This window comes from Juglans microcarpa x Juglans regia, chromosome 3S (assembly GCF_004785595.1).
Source record: "Juglans microcarpa x Juglans regia isolate MS1-56 chromosome 3S, Jm3101_v1.0, whole genome shotgun sequence".
NCBI classification, from domain to species: domain Eukaryota; kingdom Viridiplantae; phylum Streptophyta; class Magnoliopsida; order Fagales; family Juglandaceae; genus Juglans; species Juglans microcarpa x Juglans regia.
In genome coordinates, this window is record NC_054599.1 from 853,483 (window position 1) to 877,796 (window position 24,314).

Consider the following 24,314-nt stretch of genomic DNA (forward strand, 5'->3'; position numbering starts at 1 on the left):
CGATAGTAATAGCTTACACATCAGCAGAATGGTACACGTCCTTTAAAACCCTTTATAGAAGTTCCTGCCAGTCAGCTCTTCACATATTTGTGCTTACAGACTTCTTTAGTTAGCTATCGTCTTTGAATTCACATAGGCTGCAAGAACAATCGATTCTTTGTTGCGAAGACATTACAGTTAAGTCAGTCAGTTGTAAAGAACCTCAGTGAAACAAGAAAAAAATCACGTGTAGCAGCAGTTTTATGGGTAAATACAAGGACTTAGCATCCAGCAGAAGAATATTAGGCTGCAACCATTTTCTTGTCAGCAAGAGCTCCGCGTTCTCAAAGATATCTCACTACCCTAATAAGAATGAATAGCAAAATTGTGATTAGTAAGAAGCGAAGCAATTCTAAACTGTATGTACTTCATACCTTTAGCATACATGGACAAATTGGTAGCAAACGAAACAATAAAAGACTATATGACTGAGGCAATCGCTCACATGGTCCGCACATTAGCTTTTAATTTACAAAGCAAATTTTAAGTTTGACTTTTATTCAAAAAAATAAATAAATAAAGTTTGACTTCACAACAGCACCATGAATTTGCAAGCCAACCCTCAAATCATCGAACCCGAAACATGCTTTCAACAAACAAGAAGAGCATCACAGTGGAAATCGTTGTATAGGGAGCTTCTAATCATGACATTAACGAAAACAAAGTAATTTTATCAAATACTAGGTATGCAAGGCCGGGTTCCCTGCTAGATGCACAAGTTCTCATGAGTTGCATGCCAAGGGAGGGTTGGAGTGGAGATACTGTAACGTATTAATTTAAATAGTTATGGTTTTTTCTTCTCTTAAATTGATTTTTAGCCGATTATGTAATAATCCCAAGATTGATTGTGAGATCGGTGAAATTCAACTTAAAGAGATTGAGAATTAATTAGAAACATTGAAATATCCGATTTGGATACAAGAGTAATCTCAACTCATTTCATCTAATCATTACAATTTTTTTAAATTTTCACACAAAATATAATAAACAATTTAACTTTTTTAAATCTCAAAACAATAATAATATTAAAAAATAATAGTATAACAATATTTTATTCAACTTTTAACTTTCATTTCAACGGCAAGAAAAATACTAAAATAATTTTCACTTTTCATATTTCGAGAAATTTTATATTCCAGTGTTTAAAATACATGGAAGATATCAAATGAAATATTACAGCTTTATGTTAGCAACTCAAAAGGGGGGAAAAAAAACATGCTTACAAAAAACAGCAGGAAAATATTGACCTCAACCACTTAAGGTTTGCTTGCTCATGTCGCAAATGCATGGCAGCTAGTTCTAATCAAGTCTATGCTAGTTTCCCAGTGTTCCTATGTCAGAACCGCACGTATCAGGTCAGCTCGAAGTATATGGCTCATCATGAATCATCCTGGAACAAAGCCTTAGAAACAGAACCCCCAGATTGACTTCCAGAATCCTGGTAGTCTTCATCGTCAATGCTGTTTCCTAGTGGGCATGAACGTTTATTCCCTGTCATAGGTGTCTCGCATACCATGTCATAGCTTACCCTTCGGCGCTCCTTCCTTTTTGACAGCTTTCGAAGAGGATCTGACTTCTGTTTCATCAACTTCGGCTGCTTTGGGGCCCAAACTTTCTGCAAATCAGGCATCCAACTTGTGAAAGATGCAAACCTCCGAGCCCTCTCCCTCCTCTCCTGAGCTTTCATCAATCTGCAAGCATGCTCCGTCTGTTTAACGATCCCTTGAGGGCTTCCATCGTCGTTCTCTGGCAGTTGAAGGGACTCGGCTTCTGCTGACACCAGTTCATTGTTTCTTTTATTTTCACCAAATTCATCTCTCTCTGATTTCTCCCTCCAGGATTGATTGCTGTCCTCACTGTTGAGTAAAGTATTGTGGGATTCATCCTCATTGGCAAACAGCAATAAATCCATTTTTGTGTAGATTTTATGAACAATATCTCCCAGGGTGTGACAATACCTGAAATTTTGTTATTCAAATATTACTTTATCCCTCTTCATATTCTTTCATCTCAGTGATAATTAATTACTTGTGTTTATACATTGTAGAAGGAAACCAAGATGCTAAAAGTGAGTCATTTTTAGAAAACTATACAATTAGGCAAGTATCTGAGATCCACCATTTCCAAGGACCATATTAACAATCTAAACATGTCTTTATCAATGTTAATATACACAATTCTTAACTATAAAAAAATGGTAATATACATACATGGCCTATCTCTTGCAAAGAGCATCCTGTACAGCGTGAGGAAGCTGGTCTCACTATTGGAATTTTGAAACCATTTTGTCCTTTTTTCAGTATTTTGTAAAAGGTCAGATGGCATAAGAATATATCTCTTGAACGAATAATAATGTTCCAGAGAAAGATGGAAGAGCCAGCACCAGAAATATGTATCTGGTATAGCTCCACATAATAAACGTGTAACATGTTCTGGGCTCCTCAAAGAACCTATAATACAATATAGCATAGAACGTCAACATAATTGTTTGAAAACAAGTTTATTTATCAATTGTATGTACCTGTTTCTTATAATCTTTCCAACATAATTGTCAAGGCTCCAATCACCAAAAAAGCCTCCCTCCAGATGGCACTGAATGCTCTCTAAAAGCAAGCAAATTTGTTTCACAAACTTTTGCTTCATGGAGTCCCCAATACTCCCTCCAAGCTCTGATTGCAGTATCTCCATCCGAAATAATATCTGCATTTCATATCTTGTGCTTATAAAGGAAAAAAAGTTCTGAAAAAAGGAGTCCAATTGATAGATAAAGAAAATAAACAAGCGTATGGAGATGCAAGATTAGCGGAAATGAAAAAGGATACTCTCGAACTACATCTTTTGAAGCAAAAACAGTACATCCTGGATCAGATGCCTGAAAGGATGGAATGTTATCTTTGTGCTTTGCAGCCAACTCCTTGGGTTCCCTGAGTAACACTTTTGTCACTTCAAGAACTATGCTACCACAAGCATCATCAGATTTTACCTCAAGATTTTGACTCTCAGAGGGAGATCTCATTCCACGCTTTTGATATAACCAATATATGGATGAGTTCACAAGCCGCTCAGCCAAAGCCCCAAGTCTACTCCTTCAGACTCAAGTCCTTGTTGGATCTTACTGGAAAGATTACTGAAGAAGGCTTCACAAGTTTCTAACCGAAAGTCAAGAGTGGCTTCATCCTGTATCTTGGAAGCCTCGGTCAAAAAGTTTTCTCCAGCTGAGGCAGATGAAGAGACTGGCTGTTCAATTTCTTGGTGCAATTTAGTCAATCTATCATCCTTTTCCTTTTGAATCTCCTGTTGAGACATGTACTTTGGTTGTAAAGTTAGACTGCAATAACGAGGTTTCTTAATCTGCTTCATCCAACATTTTAGAAATTTCAACTTCTTTGAGTTATTACATTCCCTCGCAAAGTAAACTTCTCCCAAGTCTAGCTCAAGTAGTTCTACTGCTTTCTTGCAGAAGGCACTCCACGTGAGGTCTTGAAGCATGCATAACTTCTTTTTCTTTTTCCCATCTCCAAGGGTTGTCACCTTATTAGATGGTGAGGGCCCAGCCTGAGAATTTATACTTTTGTCTACATAGGATTTGTGGATCTCACTGTTCATCTTGGTAATAAATCGAGCCACTTCTGCTCCACCAAAATCGTGTACCATGTTTGGAGGATAAACTCCATCTTCTATAATAGACAGGAGAGCCGAAGAAAATGTGAAAGGCTTGAGAACTCCCAGATGAGAATCACCATTTCCATTTGAAAGAGACACTACTGCCCAGCAGTCTTCTCTATAAAGAAAACTCAAGAGAATCTGCCAAATGGGTATGGATTTTCTCTGCACAAACTCGCCCAATTCCATTGCCAGCATGTCAAGAACCCTATCTGCAAAAAATCCACCAGAACATTCTTTCAGGTTTCTCTTAGAGTGCCCCAAAGATTCATGCACAAGAATCGGATCAGATAAATGGCCAACAAACTTTGCACACTCTTTGTGCCTTTGTACAGCCTTAATATGGAGTTTTACTATCCCATCACCAAAAAGTCCGAAAAACAGGTTCTTCTGTTCACAACCTTGCGGTTGTAATTCTGGAGCAAACAGAAAATCATTACATTTATTTCTAGCCAGCATCTTCAAACGGACCATTTCAAGATCACTGCACTTGCATTCCAATGGCTTCGTACTTGCATCTAATATCTCAAGAATCAGCTGAGCTTTAAGTTTCCTACGACAATCATTACAATTGAAAAACTTGGAAGAAATGGCAATCTTCGGATAAATCAACCCAAAGGGAACGAGAGCAGAACCGAGAATGATCGAATCCGTCGTGCAAAATCCCCAACCTAAACTCCTAATCGCACTTAAAAAAAACCCCGACTTCAATTGAAAATCATCAAATTGAACCTTGCAATCACCATCTTCCAATTCATATCGAACATCAATCCAACTAAACTGAATACCCCTCTTAATAAACGCACTGTTCACATTGTCAAAAATCCCACGAAATGTTTCACAAAACCCATCCACATTTTGCAAACACTCATCATCAATTTCCACGTTCAAGAACTCAGAGAAACCCTCCTTAGATCTACAAGCCGGCGAAAGCAAAATAACCAAATTCGACCCAACAACAACAGAATCATTCTGACTGCAATTAAAAAGTGTACCCGTAATCGAGTCATCTACCACCGGGTCCCACGCGTAGTCGTGCACGAGTTGGCGCATGGACGAGGCGAGGCACGAGGCCCGCGACGGCGACATGGGCGAAGAATCGAACGCCTGTTGGTTGTGGAATGACTGGAGGGTCTGGGAAAGAGAAGTGAGAGTAAAGGATGAGTGATTGAAGGATAGAGAGAGGGAGGAGCTGGGAAGGAAAGGGTGTAGTTTGGAAGAGGAGAGGAGGGGGGAGAGAGAGGAGAAGAAGGTTTTGAAGGAGAAAAGGGAGGAAGAGAGAGGGGGAAAAGAGAGGAGGGTTTTGGCGGAGCTGAGGAGGTAGTCGAGAAATGGAGTTGGGTTAGAGATGTGAAGAAGTGGGTTTAGGTCAATAAGGAGGAGTATACGCTGGGTTTGGGAGTAGTCTGTGATTGGATCTTTAGGTTGTGGTGCCATTGAAGAAATAGAGAGACACGGACAGACAAATCTATGGGGGAATTGGGTAAAGGCGAGACGGAGAAAACCGGCGAGAGACAGGGTGCTAACATGCGCCGAGAGCCAAGGGAGTGAGTTGGGGAACATTAATCAGCAAGGCATAAGAACAAGGAAAGAAAAAAGGGAAAAGAATAGATCAGGAGGGCAAAACGGTGACGTTTGCTTTTGCAGAGACGGCAATTGAACGATGTTTGGGCGGGAAAGCAAAATTGGCGGCTGTGAATATGTTTTTTGTCTTTGATTAATTGTATTTTTATTTATTTTTTTTGGAGTAGTGGTTGCTTCGCTCCTCACCCCAGGCCCAGCCCATCTCCCTACAATCTATACTTCAAACGTCCAAGTCCCAACTCCAAAACCTAACAAAACAAAAAGTCAGCACATGTTTGTTTGGGTGTTCCAAACTCTCCTTCAAAGTTCGAAGTTTCCCAGTTCAGATTCCACACTCTCCCTCGAAGTGCACTTCCCCCATCCCAAATATCTCCACCATTTTTGGGGCCAAGTTCTCCTAAAGAAATACCATATTATTAGTTCTTTCTACCTCAAATTCTCATAAAAGATAATTAATTGATGGAGTAATACTATATGTAAGTTTAGAATATACAATTTGATAAATAATTTAGTCACAAAAATATTTTACGAAAATAAACTCATAAACTAATGTGACTAGTATGATATGTCAGATTGATTTTAAGGCTATTTTTATACTTTTATTGTAAATCAGATCTAACGTATCATATAAAATCAAGTCAATTTATTAACTTATTTTTGTGAAGTCTCTTTATGGTTGTATCACTTATCATTCTAATGTGAGTAGCATTTTTAGAAGGAAAACGCTATAAACACAAAGGAATCCCACAAAGAGATCTCACACACTAATTAGTGTGCCACGTCTCCACCTATTTTTTTCTCTTTCTTTCTCCCCTCCCATCATGCTGCCAACCCTACCCTCTCCTCGTGCCCTCTCTCTATGCAGGCTATGGTGGTTGGGGACCACTTTAGAGTGGGCAGAAGACACTAACAGTCCAAGCAACACCTCTGGCGTGGAGCTCACGGCAGCTCGTGTGTGCATGTTGGTGGCCGGGGGCCACATTTCGCACATCGTGTACATGGTAGACCGCGCGCCGCTAGGTGGCTGGGGTGGCAGGATATGAGCCAATGGCTTATCCTTTGGCCGTTTGTGGTAGTCAAGAACCACTCTGAGAGGGTAGACAGCTTCAATGAGGAGGGAAAGGGGGAAGAAAGAGAGAGAGAGAGAGAGAGAGAGAGAGGACAAAAAAAAATAGATGTAGCACACTACTAGTGTGCTAGATCAGTGTGTGGAATCTTTTTATGTCTCTAGCTGCCATCTTTTTAGAATTCTAGCCATTAGACCCTCTAAGGGTGGTGAAGGCTTGGGTGGTCACATATTTAATGTTTCCTTAAAAAAAAAAGGTCAATATTTTAAAAACCAGAAAAAATATATAAAGGATGATAATAAAAATATGATCGTGATTGTATTTTTCTTATGATCTCAAGGTGGAAGCCGACAGAGATTATCCCGTGCATCTTAGTAAATAGAATTAAAAAGAAAAACAGGATTCATTTTGACAAAACCAAACACACAGAGACATATATATATATATAGAGCAAGAGAGAGAGAGAGAGCACTATCGTCGTCCTTCTCTTCAAAGAGCAAAATGTCTGATATAACATCACATTGCATTGTGAATAAGAGTGGCACATGATTGATATTAGGCTGCAAGCAAGGGTTGTTGATAAATAATAGTTGTTTCTTAGTTAAATATGAAGTTCATGGAAGGGGAGCTCCTTTTGAGTTTCTCATTAATTCATTGCCTTTCAGTGAAAGGAAGCGTGGCATTTGAATATGGCTAGAGATACATAGAACGTTGGCTCGCTGCCTGATCTTCTGGTTGATCTCTAGTCCCCATTTATATCTGCAATATGCATTATGATACATTTCACTCTTCACCTTATTGCCACCAAGCCCAAGAAAAATCGTTGGATAAGAAATTATTGGTAGACTCAATTCGATTCTGCTGACTGATTATGAGACCAGTATTCCGAGACAAGCTGCCCAAAAAGTGAACCTTCTCTCTTCATTAGTTTCGTTGGCTCATCAAACTCCACCAGTTTCCCTGAAATAGAATGGAATGATTTCTTTCAAAACTCTTCAACACTTGATAATTCACTGCACATCTTTATCAACTTTTTCATATTTATATGATGCCGTTTGTCTAGTTACATGGACATTAGTATCACCTCCTTAATTCTATACACTAGCTGTTGGACCCAAGAATTGGAGACATTCTAATCTTTTACCACAATGGTCATGCAAACTGATACGATAGTCCTATGTGGCAGTGCATGTTAGCTAATAAACTGAAATGGGTGTTATGCTAGCTTTAAAAAACTAAATAAAAATTATAATTTAAAACAAAACTTGGGTGTTCGGCCACCCCGTCAGTCCATGGTGGCAGACCACTTCTATTGGGGGTGAGCGCCAACCGCCCTAAGAGGTGGATAGATCCACATTCTATGACCACAGGTCCACAAAGCCACCCAATTGCAGGGTATTGGATCTGGCCAATTGACCAGGGTGGGTCACAATCCACCCCACGAGGACAACTCAATCCACCCCTTGGGATGGCTAGCCCTTAACCCATTTTTCCGTGTTTTTTCTTATTTTTTATTTTTGTGGCTTATCATTATTTTTTATTTTTTGAAGCTGACATGGCACCCATGTCAGGTCATTGCGTGGCATGGCAGTGCCACATAGAACTGCCACGCCAATTTGTAAGGCCATTTTAAGTTAAATATAGAATTTACCATTAGAAACATAGTCGGCATACACTAATCACTATCAATGGGACAACACCCCCATCCCCCACCCCAAAAAGAAAAATTAATGGTCAGTCCAACTGTCTTAAACGATGATGTTGCCTAGGTAATATTCTATGGATAAGAGTTAGGGTAATTAATGTAACTCACCATCCCTAATGGAAAGAACCATTCCACAATCCATCACTGTTGGTATCCTGTGGGCAACCGTAATCACTGTACAATCAGCAAATTCAGTCCGAATTGTCTTCTGCAGAATCATGTCTGTTGCATTATCAATTGATGCAGTTGCCTCATCAAGCACTAATATCCGACTTCTCCTCAAAAGTGCACGCCCCAAGCAGAACAATTGTCGTTGTCCCTGGCTCCAATTTGATCCATCTTCAACAACTGAAAAACACGTTATTAAGTACTTTTGCTTTTCAAAACAAGTTAGTTGTCATTGGTGAACACATCCAAAAGTAGATGCAGACAGTGTACCAAAATGTCAGAGCCTTACCAACGGAGTCTAAGCCCATTTTTTTCTCATTCACAGCCTCTTGAAGCTGACATTTCTCCAGAACCTTCAAATGAAAATCACCTCTTGCTCAATATTCTCAACCCATGAGATAAACAAGCAAAACAAGAATGAGGCAGACCAAATGACTGGTATCGAAACAACCAAAGGTGTAACAGACATGACAAAGTACCTCCCATATTTCCTTCTCAGAATGTTGAGACAAGGGATCCAAATTATATCTCACAGTACCATTGAAAAGAGTAGGGTCTTGAGGAATGATTCCAAAACGCGACCGCAGATCATGCAGTCCAATCATAGAAATGTCAATGCCATCTACTATAATCTTCCCTCCTTCTGGCTCCACTAGACGAAATAGAGCACCTATGAGAGTAGTCTTTCCACTGCCGGTTCTGCCAACAATACCTATTTTCTGCCCTCCTTCAAATGTGCAACTGATTCCACGAAGAACAAGAGGTGTATTGGGTCTATATCTTATCTGTTTTAAGATCAATATTATCAATTTCTCAGACTCTTGGCATGATAACCTTATGTAATTCTAACATTAAAAGCAAATAAATATTTACCTGCAAATCAAGTATCTCCACTTTACCAAAAGAAGGCCAATTAGTTGGAGGACGACTTCCTTCTATTACTTCAGGGGCCTCACTGGGTATATGCATGTATTGGTTTACCCTTTCTACAGAAATGATGTAATTTGCAAGAGTGCACTGGTTTTGTATTGAGAAGACAAGAGACATGTTTAATGAAAGACCATAAGAAATTGCCATTCCAATAAACCCTGCAATAGGAGTAGTTGTTATAATAATAAAAATCTTCGTAATAAAAATAATCTGATACAAACATTTTGTGGCTAAAAATGACTCAAAAGATTGCTTGCTCAAACAAAAATGAAAAAAAAAAACACACTAGAAGAAAGCAATAATGACTACTCTTCAAGGAAAACTGCTACTTACCAGAGCTAAAAGTTCCAGGAGGAAGCAAAACCATGCACAGTGCAGCAGATGCAAGAACAATTGCACTAATTGTTTCTAATCTTTGGATCAGCCACTCATTTGCAGCAAAACTATGGAAGAAAGGACTAGCGTTTGTGTCTATTAGGTCAAGATTTTTTGCAAAAAACCGATCTTCCTCCTCAAAAGCTCTTATAGTCATGGCTCCTGCTACAGACTCCGCTAGATGATTTGCTACCAAGGACTTGGTTGTGCCATTGATACGCATCAGCTCTTTTGCAGAGGAAAAATAATATCGCTGTAGATAAAGAATGACATGATGTTATATTAACTATTCATATAAAAGAGAATTAAGATAAGATTTCCCCAAGAAAAGAAGGATGCTCCTGTTTTGAGAGTAAGGCATGAAGGCTGTGACTAGCAAACAATTGATCCAATCAGAAGAAAAAATGTCCCCTATTTTCAAGTTTTTCTGCAACATAGCAATAATATCCATTGCACAGAAAAGAGAGAGGACAAATAGTCAGTAACTCAGATTATGTTTCAAACAATTTGCCCCAATCTATGAACACATAGTCAGTAACCACACACAAAAATGCAACTATTTGCCCCTAACAAAATTCAATTTACATGGTGGCATCCAGACTTTGGCAGATTACATTACTATTGATTTTAACTTTCAAGTGCTTAAAATAAAATCATCTAAAACATCCACGCTATAAGAGTGTGATGATCTAATCTTCACTACGTGTATTGAGCCACCTCATCATAGCATGGGTACACAACTAGTTTTGTTAATAGCATCACATATCACAAGTTGAGGTTTAAAGATTCCTTAAAATGTGAGTAAGAAATGTATTGCATGGGGGAAAACTTAGACCATTGAGCGTTACAAATATAAGACAAGTATGGTGTTACCTGCAAGCGAATTGCCAAATAAACCATTGGTATGGAGACAAAAAGGACTTGCCATGTAACAACAGCCAGTACTCCAAGATTAGCGTAAGTATTAGTGGTTGCCCCAACAGCAAATATAAAGCTGAAAGGAACATCAAGATCAACAATACTCAGATCAGATGAGACCTGTACAATAACAAAAAGATACAACACCTTGTTACTTTCACAAATCTTAATCAATCTATGAACACATTTTCTGCTTGAGATGTATACCCGACTAAGTATCCTTCCCAGAGGCGTGGAGTCATAAAAAGACATGGGTGCACGAAAAAGGGAGTTGAGAAGCTGTGAAAATAAAGATTTTGACGATTGAAGACCCAAAACAACTGTGGAAATCGATCGGCATAACAAGACTAGTGTTGCGGAAAATCCAATCAGCAAGTAAACCATGATCAACCGCAATGTGCTGACATTGGGATTTTCCACATTAGCAGCCATCCAAGAGTTCTGTGATATCTGACTAATCACAAATAGAATGTGACTGAGACTAGCCAAGGAGAAGTACAAGAACCCCTTGTTCTGATTGAGATATTGTACATAAGGTCTAAATCCTGTGTCTCCTATTTCTCTTTCTTCTTGCTTAATCAATTGATCACCTTTAGATCCTTTAAATTCCTTCTCTATGTAAGTCTTCCTGATATCTTTGGCAGATGTTCCTCGTTCCAGGGCAGCAGAAACATCCGCAAGCCTATCAGAACCAGCAGTCTCTTTGTGTGCATTGACAAGCTCCTGAAATTCTTGGCTTGAGGCCAATAAATCATGATAAGGAGCTGCTTGTAGGACTTCCCCATCTGACATCAACTGTCAACAGTATCAACTTACTTAGATTGATGTATTGACAGATTTTGACAAGAAATAATATCAATAAACAACAAATTGCAAAAATAGAAAAATGAAATTCAATAAAGTATACATGTTTAGTGACTAGTTTTTCTTTTTGGTGGAAACTTAATGACATGATCTAGAAAAGTCAGGGATTTCCATCCAATTGGAATGTATGTGCAGAGTGACCAGAAAGTTATAGTAACATATCTTGTTTTTTGGGAAATAAGAGTCATCAAGATGGTTTTATAGGGGTGATCCATTATTGCATCATCGGTTTGGATGTGCTTGCACAGAAACATGTGGTCATTCAATCGGCCCCCATCCAATTAATAAGTTTGAACATTACAAATATCACAAAGAATTCAAAGGAAATAAATGACAAATGTTGACGATCGCAACTTAAGTTGAAAGTATACTCACCAAAACAGAATGAAACGCAGGCAGGAAATCAACTTGATGGGTTACAAGTAAAACTGTCTTCCTTGAGAGTGCTTCCATAACATATCCCTGCCAAGATGTAATTACTTTCCACTTAAGTTAGTTATTGACTTAAGAAGACATAGCATGGCGATAGAAAATGTGATTACATTGAATAAGCTTGAAGCAGTCTGGGCATCAACAGCACTGAATGGATCATCCAAAAGATATATATCAGCATTCTGATAAAGGGCACGAGCAAGTTGAATTCGCTGCTTTTGTCCACCACTGAGATTAACTCCTCTCTCCCCTATCTCGGTGAGATCGCCATATGGAAGCAACTCGAGGTCCTTTACCAGTGAACACCTTTCAAGCGTTTCTTTGTACTTTTGGCTGTCCATGTCAGACCCAAACAAAATGTTCTCCTGTATCGTCCCTGTCTGGATCCATGCCGTTTGGGAAACATAGGCAATCTTCCATAAACTTGAATCTGTAAATTCAAGAAATGTAACCATTTTACTCATGGATGGTACATGTTGACATTTTGCAAGTCATGATAGGACCACATATGTATTTATGCTAAGTTGTACGGAGTGTTTAACTCTAATAGAAATTGGTAATGCAGGGAAACATAAGATGAGAAAACTTGGCAAGAAATAAATAATATACTGTAACACTAGAAAGAAAAGCAAAGGGCAGTAGGAACTTACGGTTCCCTGAATATTTGGAACCTCGCCAAGAATTGCTGCCAGAAGGGTTGATTTTCCTGAGCCAACTTCTCCACATATAGCCACCTTTTCTCCAGGTCCGATCTCTAGATTTATGTTTCTAAGTGTGGGCTTTGGTAAATTTTCTTCCCATGAGAAATTGGCCGAATTTATAAGGATGGTATGGTTTACTGTCTCCATGTTGGTCTTCATCCGAACATTTGCACTCTGCAGCTCCGGCGCCTCAAGGAATTTTAAGATGCGTGAAAATGCAACCTTTGCTTGAATGACTACTCCAATAACATCAGGGATAGATCTAATGGGATCCTGAACAAGGCGTAAAGTTGCTACAAAAGTGAAAACATTATTTGCATGTAGAGGAACTTTGAGGAAATAACATGCGCCAAAGGTTGCAGCAGAGACTAAAACAGGGGATGTCCAAAAAAGAAAGCCATTATATGCTTTTCGCATTTGCACCGCTGATAACCATTTGTACTCTTCCTTCCTCAAATTTTCAATTACTCTCTTGAAATGGGTTTCCCATGCATATAATTTCAACACCTTCATGTTGACAAGAGCCTCAGTACTAGCCTTCAGTCTCTCATCTTGTGCAACCATAAGCTTACTTTGAAACTGATGCTGCAACTTTGCAAGTGGAGCATTGCAAAGCACAGTGAGGATTATCACCACCAAAGCTGCGATTGTTGCTAGCCCCACTGCACGAAATAGAATTACTAAAGCAATACAGAGCTGGAGGCTTGTTGTCCAAGTTTGATGGAACCAAAATGGGAACTCGCCAATCCTATAAGCATCCACAGTAACATAGTTCATTATCTCCCCTCCTGAATGCACTAGCCTTGCAGCGTTTGATAACCTCAGTTGTTTCTTGTAAATGGAAGCTGTGAGCAAAGACCTCACTTTTAGGCCAATAAGTCTGCTTCGGAAGTACCACTGCCTTTGTGATATGGATTCTATGCTCTTGGAAAAGAAAAGCGTTATGGCCAATACATAACCTTCATATTTAAAACTTTCTTTCCCCTCAGCAACCAAAATGAATGCATTCAAAAGTAGAGGACCCATGGACAGAGTGATAATCTTTAGCAAAGCAAAGAATCCAGACATTAGTATCTCTTTCCAATGGCAAACAATAATTGTCCTCAGGACTGATGGTTGAGAAGATGGTTCTTTTTGCTTCTGTTTGTTCAGTTGCTCCAAGAACACCAAATAGCAACTTTCAGCTCGATCAGCCTCGCGCAAGTTGGGAATATCTTCATCCTCAAGTGTTTTCTCCCTGCCCTTTTCATTAATGGATTCAACCACCAGAATGAAATTCTACTGAATAATCCGGCTTCGGCAAACAGAGTAACGGAGCCAACAGCGTCGCTTTTACTAATACCATTGGTTTCACCATTTAAAGGCATATACAGGGTACTTTCATTGATGCTCTCATCACTTGTTTCATATTTATACCCCTTAAAAGTACAGAACAGCAACGATATGGCTCCTGGAAAAGACAGAATATCCAAAACTACCTTAATGGATACTTCTTTGTTTAAAATGGCACCAGACAGAGATAAAGAGCAAACAATTCCAGCAAACAAAAAGGCAAGAATGGACAGTAGCCGCAATGGTCCTCTGGGAAACTTATATCCCCAAAGGCTCACGGTTAAACTCACCAACAGCCATGTGATCCCCTGTACCATTATTAGTATCCACCAATCAAGAGGAAAAGCAGTCCTGGTTTTCCTCAACTTCTCCTCTAAAATCCAAATTCCCAAGCAAGAGTACCCAAATCCAAGACAGCCATTGACAATTGAAGAAACTATCTGCAAATTTGAGAAGCCTTCAAATCGAGCTCGAATGTGAACTGTTTTCAATGGCGACTTCTGAAGCATATTCAATAAAAGCATGACCAATAGCAAGACATCTAAACAAATTATGAATATGTGATTAATGCACGACGAGGAATGACTCAGCAACTGAAAATTAAAACTGCAGGGCCTTCCAACACTGTCTGAACAACCAGACTCCCCACAGAATATATCCCATGAATACTCCATAAGCCTTTTCTCTTTGCTCTGTAAGTTCAGCTCCTGTATATGGAAAATAAGAACATGTTATCCACACAATCGATTCATCAAAGCAATCAACCAACCATACACAAGAAGCACACTACACCGAAGATTTTTTAGAAAAAGGGAAATCAAAGAAAAAAATTAAAAGAAACAACAATATGCACTATTTGAAACACAATTTAAGACACTCTCAAATGACAGACATCCCATACGACTACTTGTGAAAGGCAATGCAGAGAATGGCGTAGTGAAACACCTGAAAAAAAAAAAAAAAACAGTGATCGTGGAAAACAAATACCTTGGATTGGTTTAAGAACAACAGCTTTTTCTCTCTTGGCAAGTTAATCATACATAGCTTTGGTGCAAACTGTCCTGCAAAAGAACCCAATTCAACCTCACAATAGCAAGTTCTAATGATCACAAATTTAACCAAAATCAGCATTCATTAATTACCGAAGTTCTCCACGGGGGAGACGTGTAGACAGTTAAACATAAAAAATAAAAATAAAACAAATTAATAAAATCCAACAGGACATCAAAGCAGGCCAAACGTGGACATTGAAAAAACTTAAACCATCCATCAATGAATGATTTTAAAATGTCACAGATAAAGAGGAGGCATTCAAAATGACATAAACAACTGAACCAACCGACAATATGGATAAAACGCCAATTAAAAGAATGCATCTTATGTTTTTTAAATAAGAAAATCAAACTAACCAAGATCTCACGTAACCCGAAGTCACCGGCCAAAAAATGAACAAAATACGGACGGGATTTTTTTGTTTTCTGGCATATATGGACGCAAGACGTTGAAGACTTGCAGTTTTCCTATCAAAAATAAAAAAAAAAGACTTGCAGTCATGTAATTATGGAAATCCGGGTTCGTCTTTCATGGAGGATGAGGTCATGAGGTATGGCTCTCCCTGTATGGAAGAAGTTAGAAAGACAGAGAGAGCAGCAGAGAGGGAGAGAGGGAACGAGTTTTTCATTAATAAAAAAAAAAATCTTGAATGAAAGACAACATAACACCAATGAGGTTGGATCGGAGTAGGATGTCGTCATGGCTCACGTCTCTCTTTACATGGACATGTGTCTTCTTCTGCTTGTCGTCGTTTCATGAAAATTATACGTGGATCAGCGTCTCCTCTTTTTCCTCGGAAGGTTGATGCTCGCTCATTTTTAGCCATGATAGCCTTAGGTTAGTACAAGAATCACACTTGGAATTCTCTTGCGAGCGAGCAGGATGAATTTCACGCGTTTCTGGTCACCTGAAAGGGACAGTCTCACATTCATCACCCACACATTCAATTTCACATTCTCATCCATGCATGTATCTCAATGATTAGGATCGATTGTCGATTATCAGAAACTACCAATTTTTCTCAATTCTTACGTAACGATTACCAGCAGTTCTTTTTACTTTTTTTTAACAAATAGTAGTGTTACGTGTACTTAATATTTGTATTTGTTTACGTTTTATTTGCTACGCAGCCCACGTGGCTTCTATTTTATTTGTTCTTTCTTCTGGCTTGATCTAGCACTGAGATTCTTCAAAATCACAAACTCAAAGCTGAGATCCATTTGCCTCCGCGTCCGAGCTCTTTCCTCCGAGCCCAAAAGCTACCGTTAACGGCAACGAAACGAGATGGTCAACATCAAGCATCTAAGCTCGGAAACGGCTCTGAATAGTTGTGAAAAGAAGTATCCTAATTAAAAACTAAGCCTGAAAAGTCACAAATTCTGGAGGGCAGATCGTGAAGGGGGTATGTGACTATTCGAAACAATACAAAACAAAGAAAAGCAATACCATAGATCTTTTTCCAGTGGTGGTAGAAGGAGATCAGAACTCTAGGGAGTATGTTGTGAGAAATAGGCATGGGCTGAGAGAGGAGGCTTTTAACATCATCCCCTGAGTTTTGTTACAGCTGTTGCATTCCGTTTACATATGCCGGCCGGTTGTACGTAACAAAATGGTTATTTTATTTAATTATTATAATTTTTTAAAGTATTATATAAAATATAATAAATAATTTAATTTTTTTAAATTTAAAAATAAAAATAATATTTTTACAATATTTATAAACAAAATGATGCGTAGAGCAGATCAAAGTTCCCTTAATTTCTCTTTATTTTAAAAAGCTCCTCGATCGACGAGACAAGATAGGGAACAGCTTGTACTGTAGTTGATGCAATTTTGAAAAGAAAAATAATAAAGTGACCGAATTTTTTATACATATTTTATACCATTTTTTTATTTTTTTATTTAATAATTATGGAAGGATTTTATTAATAAATTTCAATATTTTATTTTATTTTTAAAAATATTTAAAGAAAAATAAATTACACCATTTGGTCAGTACCAAATCGATGAAAACCATATTGATATTATATCATAACTTTATATAATCCCTGCTTGTATTATTTGTTGTTTTAGAGGACTATCTCAATCCATATTATTTTATTAATATAAAACGTTATCTAACAATATTGGTCATATTGTAATCTATTTACCTTGCTGCGCAATGCGCATCTCCTATAAGAAACAGCCAAAACAGCAGTCGTGGTTCTCCCAGTGCAGGTACATATATATACGGGGTATGCCTGCATGCCCACATCATTCAAATGATACCGACCGACCATGATTGATCCTTTAATTTGAACGGTTGGAAACCGTAGCTGTCCAGAGTCGAGGTTGCAGGAAATAATTAATTAGCAATCTGCGGCCGTGGGGTAGGTTCCGATACCATCACCACTTGCGTCATCTAATTGAAAACGAGCCAATTAATTATATAATTGCATTCTAAAGGTAACTGGCCTTTCATCTCCATACATATATATTCCATTAAATTAATTACCAGTACTACTACTTTTGCTTAGAAGCAATGATATATCTACAATATTTTATATAATAACATGTTAAATAAAGAATATTTTTATAAAATTATGTTATTTTTATAAGATATTTTATAAAAATATCTTTAATTTAATATATTATTATATTATACAAAAAATTATGGATAAATCATTTTTCTATATGAAATTAGTTACATGGTTGGTGTCCAGACTCCTGCAGGCAAAACGTACAATTCCGGAGGCCAGCGCATGATTGAACTACAAATTAAGGCAGGCAGGCACCAAAACCATTGGGAATCAGCTTGACCTTAATCGTGGGATGCATGCAATAACTAGTTTATTGATCTGTAGCCTACGGCTACGTGCATGGGCCTAAACTGACCTAGCAAACTTTTTGCTGTCATTTGGACGGCCAGCAATAATAATTATATATATAGACGTTCCTGCATTAATTAATAACGTCAACGACCATCGATGCAGAAAGTATTTAAGGTATTATTTGGACACACATTCTAGATTAGATAATATATTTTAAATAATAATAATAAAATTTTTAAATTAAGATGAAATAAAATAATTTATAAGATAAGTATGTATTTAAATAGTAAAATGAGATGAAATAGTTTTTAATTCTTGAAATTTAAAAAATGTGTGAGTCCTAGTGTACCCGAATTGTATATTGTTTATAGATTATTTATGTTTATATCAATTTTGATATTGTTCTATTCATATATGAAGGAGTAATGAAAAACAGAGCTTTACACCTATTCGAAGAAATGCTTCAACGAAAGTAAAGTCTGTGTAAAACTCATCATTGTATTACTATTGCATTTTTTTATTCCGAATACAACCACAACAGTGCAGTATTTATAGGCATGTTTATCCTATATTTCAGACTCATTTACATAAAGAAAATAATAATAAAAGTCCTGCATTCGGTTACAGATATATTCAAGAATCTTCTACTTTATTCTAGCACGTCTATTGTGCAATTCTGTTGAGAGTTTGTTGCAGAAGGTTCTTTGGATGCTGAGTCACTATGTGCTCTATTATCCCCCCTTGCTTCAAGCGACATAGGAAGTATGGTGAGACTTGAACGCAGCAATGAGAAACGAGCAGTAGATAAGGGCTTTGTAAGAGTATCAGCCAATTGATCATGGCTAGAGATAAATGACACATTGAGTGTTTTGGCTGCCACACGGTCCCTCACAAAATGAAAATCAAGGTCCACATGCTTTGTCCTAGAATGCAAAATAGGATTCACAGAAAGATAAGTAGCACCCATATTATCACATAGCAAAGTAGGAGGATCAGCAAGACAAATTCCTAATTCTTTAAGAAGGGATTGGAGCCATAATAATTCACAAGCAGTATTGGCAACGGACTTGTATTCAGCTTCAGTTGAAGAACGTGCAATCGTGGGCTGCTTTTTGGAACCCCATGCAATTAAATGAGAACCAAAGAAGATACAGAAACCACCGGTGGACTTCCGATCATCAGGACAACCAGCCCAATCAGCATCGAAGAAGGCTAAAAGCTTAGGAGAAGAAACTGGAGAAAAATGAAGAGCAAAGGCAGCAGTTAAACGAAGATACCGAAGTATTCGTTTAACAGCTTGCCAATGAGAAGTGCGGGGACAATGCATAAATTGGCAAACTTTGTTGACAGCAAAAGAAATATCAGGACGAGTAAAAGCAAGGTACTGAAGACTGCCGACGACACTACGATAAAGTTGTGGATCCTTAAAAGTGGATCCATCAAGAGCACTCAGCTTTGTCGAGGTAGCCATGGGGGTAGACACTGGTTTACAACTGTCCATATTATTTTTTGATAGTAAGTCAGAGATATATCGAGACTGAGAGAGAAATAAACCAGTTGGGTTACGAGTGACTTGTATGCCTAGAAAATAATGTAGGGAGCCTAAGTCTTTGACAGGAAGGGTATTTCGAAGAGCTGTAATGAACTCAGTGACAAGCATAGGATCAGAGGCTGTAACTATGATATCATCTACGTAAATGAGTACATAGACAGTTGCAGAACCAGAGTTAAAAATGAACAAGGAAGAATCAGAGACAGATGCATGAAAACCCAAGGCAAGTAATTGTGAACTAAGTTTAGAAAACCAAGCTCGTGGGGCTTGTTTAAGCCCATAAATGGATTTTTTGAGTTTACATACATACTGAGGGAAGTCAGAATTAACAAACCCGACTGGTTGCTGCATGAAGACGTCCTCCTCTAAGTCACCATGGAGGAAGGCGTTCTGTACATCAAGCTGGTGCAAGGGCCAGTGCCGAGAAACTGCAATGGAGAGTAATAAACGGATGGTGATAGGTTTCACCACTGGGCTGAAAGTCTCAGAGTAGTCAAGACCAAGCTGCTGATGGAACCCTTTAGCAACCAAACGAGCTTTCCGACGCTCTAGAGTACCATCAGCATGTCTATTGGTCTTGAGTACCCATTTTGAACCAAGAATATTTTGAGAAGGGTGAGGAGGAACCAGGGTCCACGTTTGATTGTGAAGGAGGGCCTCAAATTCACTGGCCATGGCAGCACGCCAGGCAGGGAATTTGGAGGCCTCAGTGTATGTGGAGGGTTCCTCAGGAATAAGTGTAGCTTCGGTGAGATGAGAAGAAGGATGAGTAGATGGCCAGGGTATAGTGCCATCAGATCTTTGTTTTGGTCGATGGATGTTTGTCTTGGATCGGGTGAGCATAGAATGGGTATTGGACCGATGCTCAGTAGAAGAGGGAGGTAAGGAGGAGACCAAAGTAGGTAGAAGTTGAGAGCTGGAGTCAAGAGAGTGGGGTAAAGAATCAATCTGGGAAGAGAAGGAAGTATGAGTTGTGGAGATGGGTGTCGGCGCTACCGAAGTAGAAGGGGGATTTGGGTCTGAGGAGGAAGACGATATTTCGGAGCTGGGTATGAGGGTTTCACACGAGAGAGGAGACTCAGTTGGTAGGCTGGGTATGGGTGGATCGGGTTGGGGGGCTGGAGTGGGCCCAGATGATGTGGGAATAATAGATGGAAGGAAAGAAGAGGTATCGGGCCGAACAGAGGAGAGGTTTAGAAAAGTAGGATCAGGTTGGGCCAAATTTACAGATGCTAGGGAACCAGTGCTATTAGAAAAGGGAAAATTAGTTTCATCAAAACGCACATCACGCGAAACATAAATTCTACCAGTTGGAATATGAAAACAATTGTATCCTTTATGGTCAGACGTGTAACCAAGAAAGACACAGAGTTGAGAGCGCATATCCATTTTATGTTTATTAAAAGGACGTAAATTAGGCCAACAGGTTGAGCCAAAAACACGGAAAAAGGAATAGTCAGGAGTTTGAGTAAAGAGAATTTGAAATGGTGACTGATTTTGTAAAATTGGAGTGGGCATTCGATTAATAAGAAAAATAGCGGTTTGAAAAGCATCAACCCAAAATTTAGTAGGAACAGAGGACTGAGCGAGTAAGGACAGTCCAGTTTCTATAATATGACGGTGACGCCGTTCAACACTGCCATTTTGAGAATGTGAATATGGACATGTGATGCGATGATAAATACCAAAATGTTGTAAAATTTTTGGAAGTGGGCGGAATTTACCACCCCAATCCGTTTGGATGGCAATGATTTTAGAAGAAAATGTATTTGTTATATATTTAACAAAAGCCAAGAAAATAGTAGGTACATCAGATTTAGCATGAAGGGGAAAAAACCAGATGTATTTACTAAAGTCATCGACAATTGACAAATAATAACGAAAGCCATTAGAGGAGAGCACAGGCGCTGGTCCCCAAACATCTAAAAATAAAAGTTGAAAAGGTTGGGAGGATTGAGATGGTGAGGGAGGGTGCGGGAGAGCATGGGCTTTTGCTTGGAGACAGGCAGCACATGGTAAAGGCAGTAATACGTGAAGACGGATGACCGAGACGAGAGTGCCAGATTTGAAGAGAAATGCGTTCACCAATAAGAGCATGTTTGGAAGAAGAGGACATGACCCGAGCATCAGCAGGAAGCACATATAAGCCATCCTTAATGGGTCCTTGAAGAAGAACCGTCTGTGTGTGCAAATCCTTCACAAGAAAACCAGATGAATTAAACTCAAAGAAGACATTATTGTCATGACAAAACTGACGAACAGATAATAAATTGTGTGAAATTGATGGAACATGTAATAAATGACGAAGAAGAAATTTGCCATTTGGGGTGGGAAGAATTCCAGTGCCAGAATGATGAATTGGAAGTGATGAACCATCTCCGATGCATACTTGGTCAGTGCCTTGATACTGATGAGAGTCCAAATTTAAGGTGGAGAAATCGGCTGTAAAATAATTAGTAGCTGCTGTATCAGGGAACCAACTGTTCGGATAAGTGGGTGTTTGAGTGTAGGTAGTGTTATTTGCCGAGAAGGATGGTGGTGGAGGTGACTGATGAGCATGATCAAAGCGATGGTGACAGACCATAGCAGTATGACCAATTTTATAACAGACCTGACAGACAGGACGATTAGAGGAAGCATTAGAAAAGTAGTTTGGAGATGGAGGGGCTCGACCTCCTCCTCGTCCACGCCGAAAGCCACGACCACGGCCTCGGTTTGGAGAGGAAGGTGAGAAAGAAGTACGAGCAGAGGTGGAGTGGGCAGAAAGTGAGGTACCAGAGAGTAAAGACTGAGTTTGATGAGCCAGACGTGACTCGTGGTTAAGTAGATAGCTGAAAATTTGAGAGGAAGATAAAGAATCAGGTCGGGTGGAGATGGAAGTGACCAAGGATTCGTAATCCGATCCAAGGCCAGCCAAGAGATAAACATTGAATTCTCTAGAAGAAATGGGACAACCAGCAGCAGAAAGGGAAGAAGAGAGAGCTTTGACTTTATTAAAATACTCGGTAATGGAGTCACTTCCCTTCTTAAGGGTTGCTAACTGAAGATGTGTTTGCATAAGATGGGCATCGGAGTGAGAAGAGTAAAGACCTTGAAGAGTTGTCCAAACCTCATGCGAGGTGGAGCAGTCCGTGATTTGTGCAAGAATGCCATCAGTAAGAGTGGCAGAAAGAGCAGAAATAAGTAATTGATCATGAAGAATCCACTTATCATGCTCAGGATTAGGGGCATCATTGAGAGTGGAGGGGGGGGTTTACAGCAGGAACCATCGACAAAGGCAAATAGTTGATTGCCTTTGAGAAATGGTATAATCTGGGATTTCTAGAGAATAAAGTTTGTGGTAGAAAGTTTGATAGTGATGGTATGGGCAGTGGAGGCAGTGAGATTGGGATTGGGTGGAGGAAGTTTTGCCATGGTGGATCGGAGAGAAAAAAAAGAAAAGAAAAAAAAAGAAAAGGGATGGAGGTCCTAAGGGCTCTGTGATACCATGAAGGAGTAATGAAAAACATAGCTTTACACCTATTCGAAGAAATGCTTCAACGAAAGTAAAATCTGTGTAAAACTCATCATTGTATTACTATTGCATTTTTTTTATTCCGAATACAACCACAACAGTGCAGTATTTATAGGCATGTTTATCCTATATTTCAGACTCATTTACATAAAGAAAATAATAATAAAAGTCCTGCATTCGGTTACAGATATATTCAAGAATCTTCTACTTTATTCTAGCACGTCTATTGTGCAATTCTGTTGAAAGTTTGTTACAGAAGGTTCTTTGGACGCTGAGTCACTATGTGCTCTATTAATATCAATTTTCATTATTTTATACTGTTTATTTAAATAGATGAGGTTCATCTCATGTATTGACTAACCAAACCGGACCTTAAGCTAGAAGCCGTACACTACAACAATTACATGCATACAGTGTTAAGCACCTGTGAAATTCCAGCTTGCATGATTAAGACAATAAAAACACAATCAATAATAAGAAAACGTCAACCACCATCGATGAAAGTATTTAAGCCAGAAGCCGTACACTACAACAATGACATGTACATACACTCTTAAGCATCTGTCAAATTCCAGCTTGCATTTTCTTTTATTTTTTACTTTTTTTCAAATATTTTTTTAGACTCTTCCAACATTTAAAAAAAAAATAAAAAAATAAAATTATTTAAAAATATTTACTTAATTATTAAATAAAAAAATTAAAAGCATATCGGCAGAAATCATCGGACATTATATCTGTGACTACATCATTTTCAAAATGATGACATTAATTAGGTTGTCTCTAATGGTTAGAATTGAGTAGAATTGAGTTGAGTTGAGATGATAAAATATTATTAAAATATTATTTTTTAATATTATTATTATTTTATAATTTAAAAAAATTAAATTATTTATTATATTTTGTGTTAAAATTTAAAAAAATTATAATAATAAATTGAAATGAATTAAGAGAAGTTGAGAATACAAATGTAAACCTTATTGTCATTATTTTGTGACTACGGCACTCTTGACCCTTGGGTTAATGGGTACTACTGTACATTGGCCAGAAACGAACATTACGTGGATGGTCGGTTGTCTCTAATGGTTAGAATTGAGTAGAATTGAGTTGAGTTGAGATGATAAAATATTATTAAAATATTATTTTTTAATATTATTATTATTTTATAATTTAAAAAAATTGAATTATTTATTATATTTTGTGTTAAAATTTAAAAAAATTATAATAATAAATTGAAATGAATTAAGAGAAGTTGAGAATACAAATGTAAACCTTATTGTCATTATTTTGTGACTACGGCACTCTTGACCCTTGGGTTAATGGGTACTACTGTACATTGGCCAGAAACGAACATTACGTGGATGGTCTAAAATTACTATATTCTATAATAATGGCTAAGGAGTGGTTTATATTCATAGATGAGTTGAGATGAATTGAGATAATTTGTTAATAGTAAAATAAAAATTGAATTATTTATTATATTTTATGTAGAAATTTGAAAAATTTTTTTTGAGATTTAAAAAAAATTAAATTATTTATTATATTTTGTATAAAAATTTAAAAAAATTGTAATAATGAATTAAAATAAATTGAAATGAATTTTAAATACA

General features: G+C 38.0%; 2 protein-coding genes across 2 annotated transcripts; both read right to left on the reverse strand.

The window, feature by feature from the left end:
• Positions 1–1,064: 1,064 nt before the first annotated feature.
• LOC121257706 lies at positions 1,065–5,285 on the reverse strand. The gene is given in 4 exon segments (XM_041158869.1): positions 1,065–1,997; positions 2,561–2,752; positions 2,862–3,114; positions 3,117–5,285. Coding segments are annotated over 4 exon segments (3,174 nt in total). The 5' UTR covers positions 5,266–5,285; the 3' UTR covers positions 1,065–1,417.
• Positions 5,286–6,966: 1,681 nt separating this feature from the next.
• On the reverse strand, positions 6,967–15,471 carry LOC121257704 (ABC transporter C family member 10-like). Its single transcript, XM_041158867.1, is given in 16 exon segments — positions 6,967–7,313; positions 8,167–8,406; positions 8,516–8,579; positions 8,706–9,011; positions 9,100–9,314; positions 9,490–9,784; positions 10,405–10,569; positions 10,657–11,244; positions 11,689–11,775; positions 11,856–12,160; positions 12,163–12,175; positions 12,396–13,693; positions 13,696–14,485; positions 14,766–14,861; positions 15,188–15,279; positions 15,323–15,471. Coding segments are annotated over 16 exon segments (4,677 nt in total). The 5' UTR covers positions 15,333–15,471; the 3' UTR covers positions 6,967–7,200.
• Between the last annotated feature and the right edge of the window lie 8,843 nt (positions 15,472–24,314).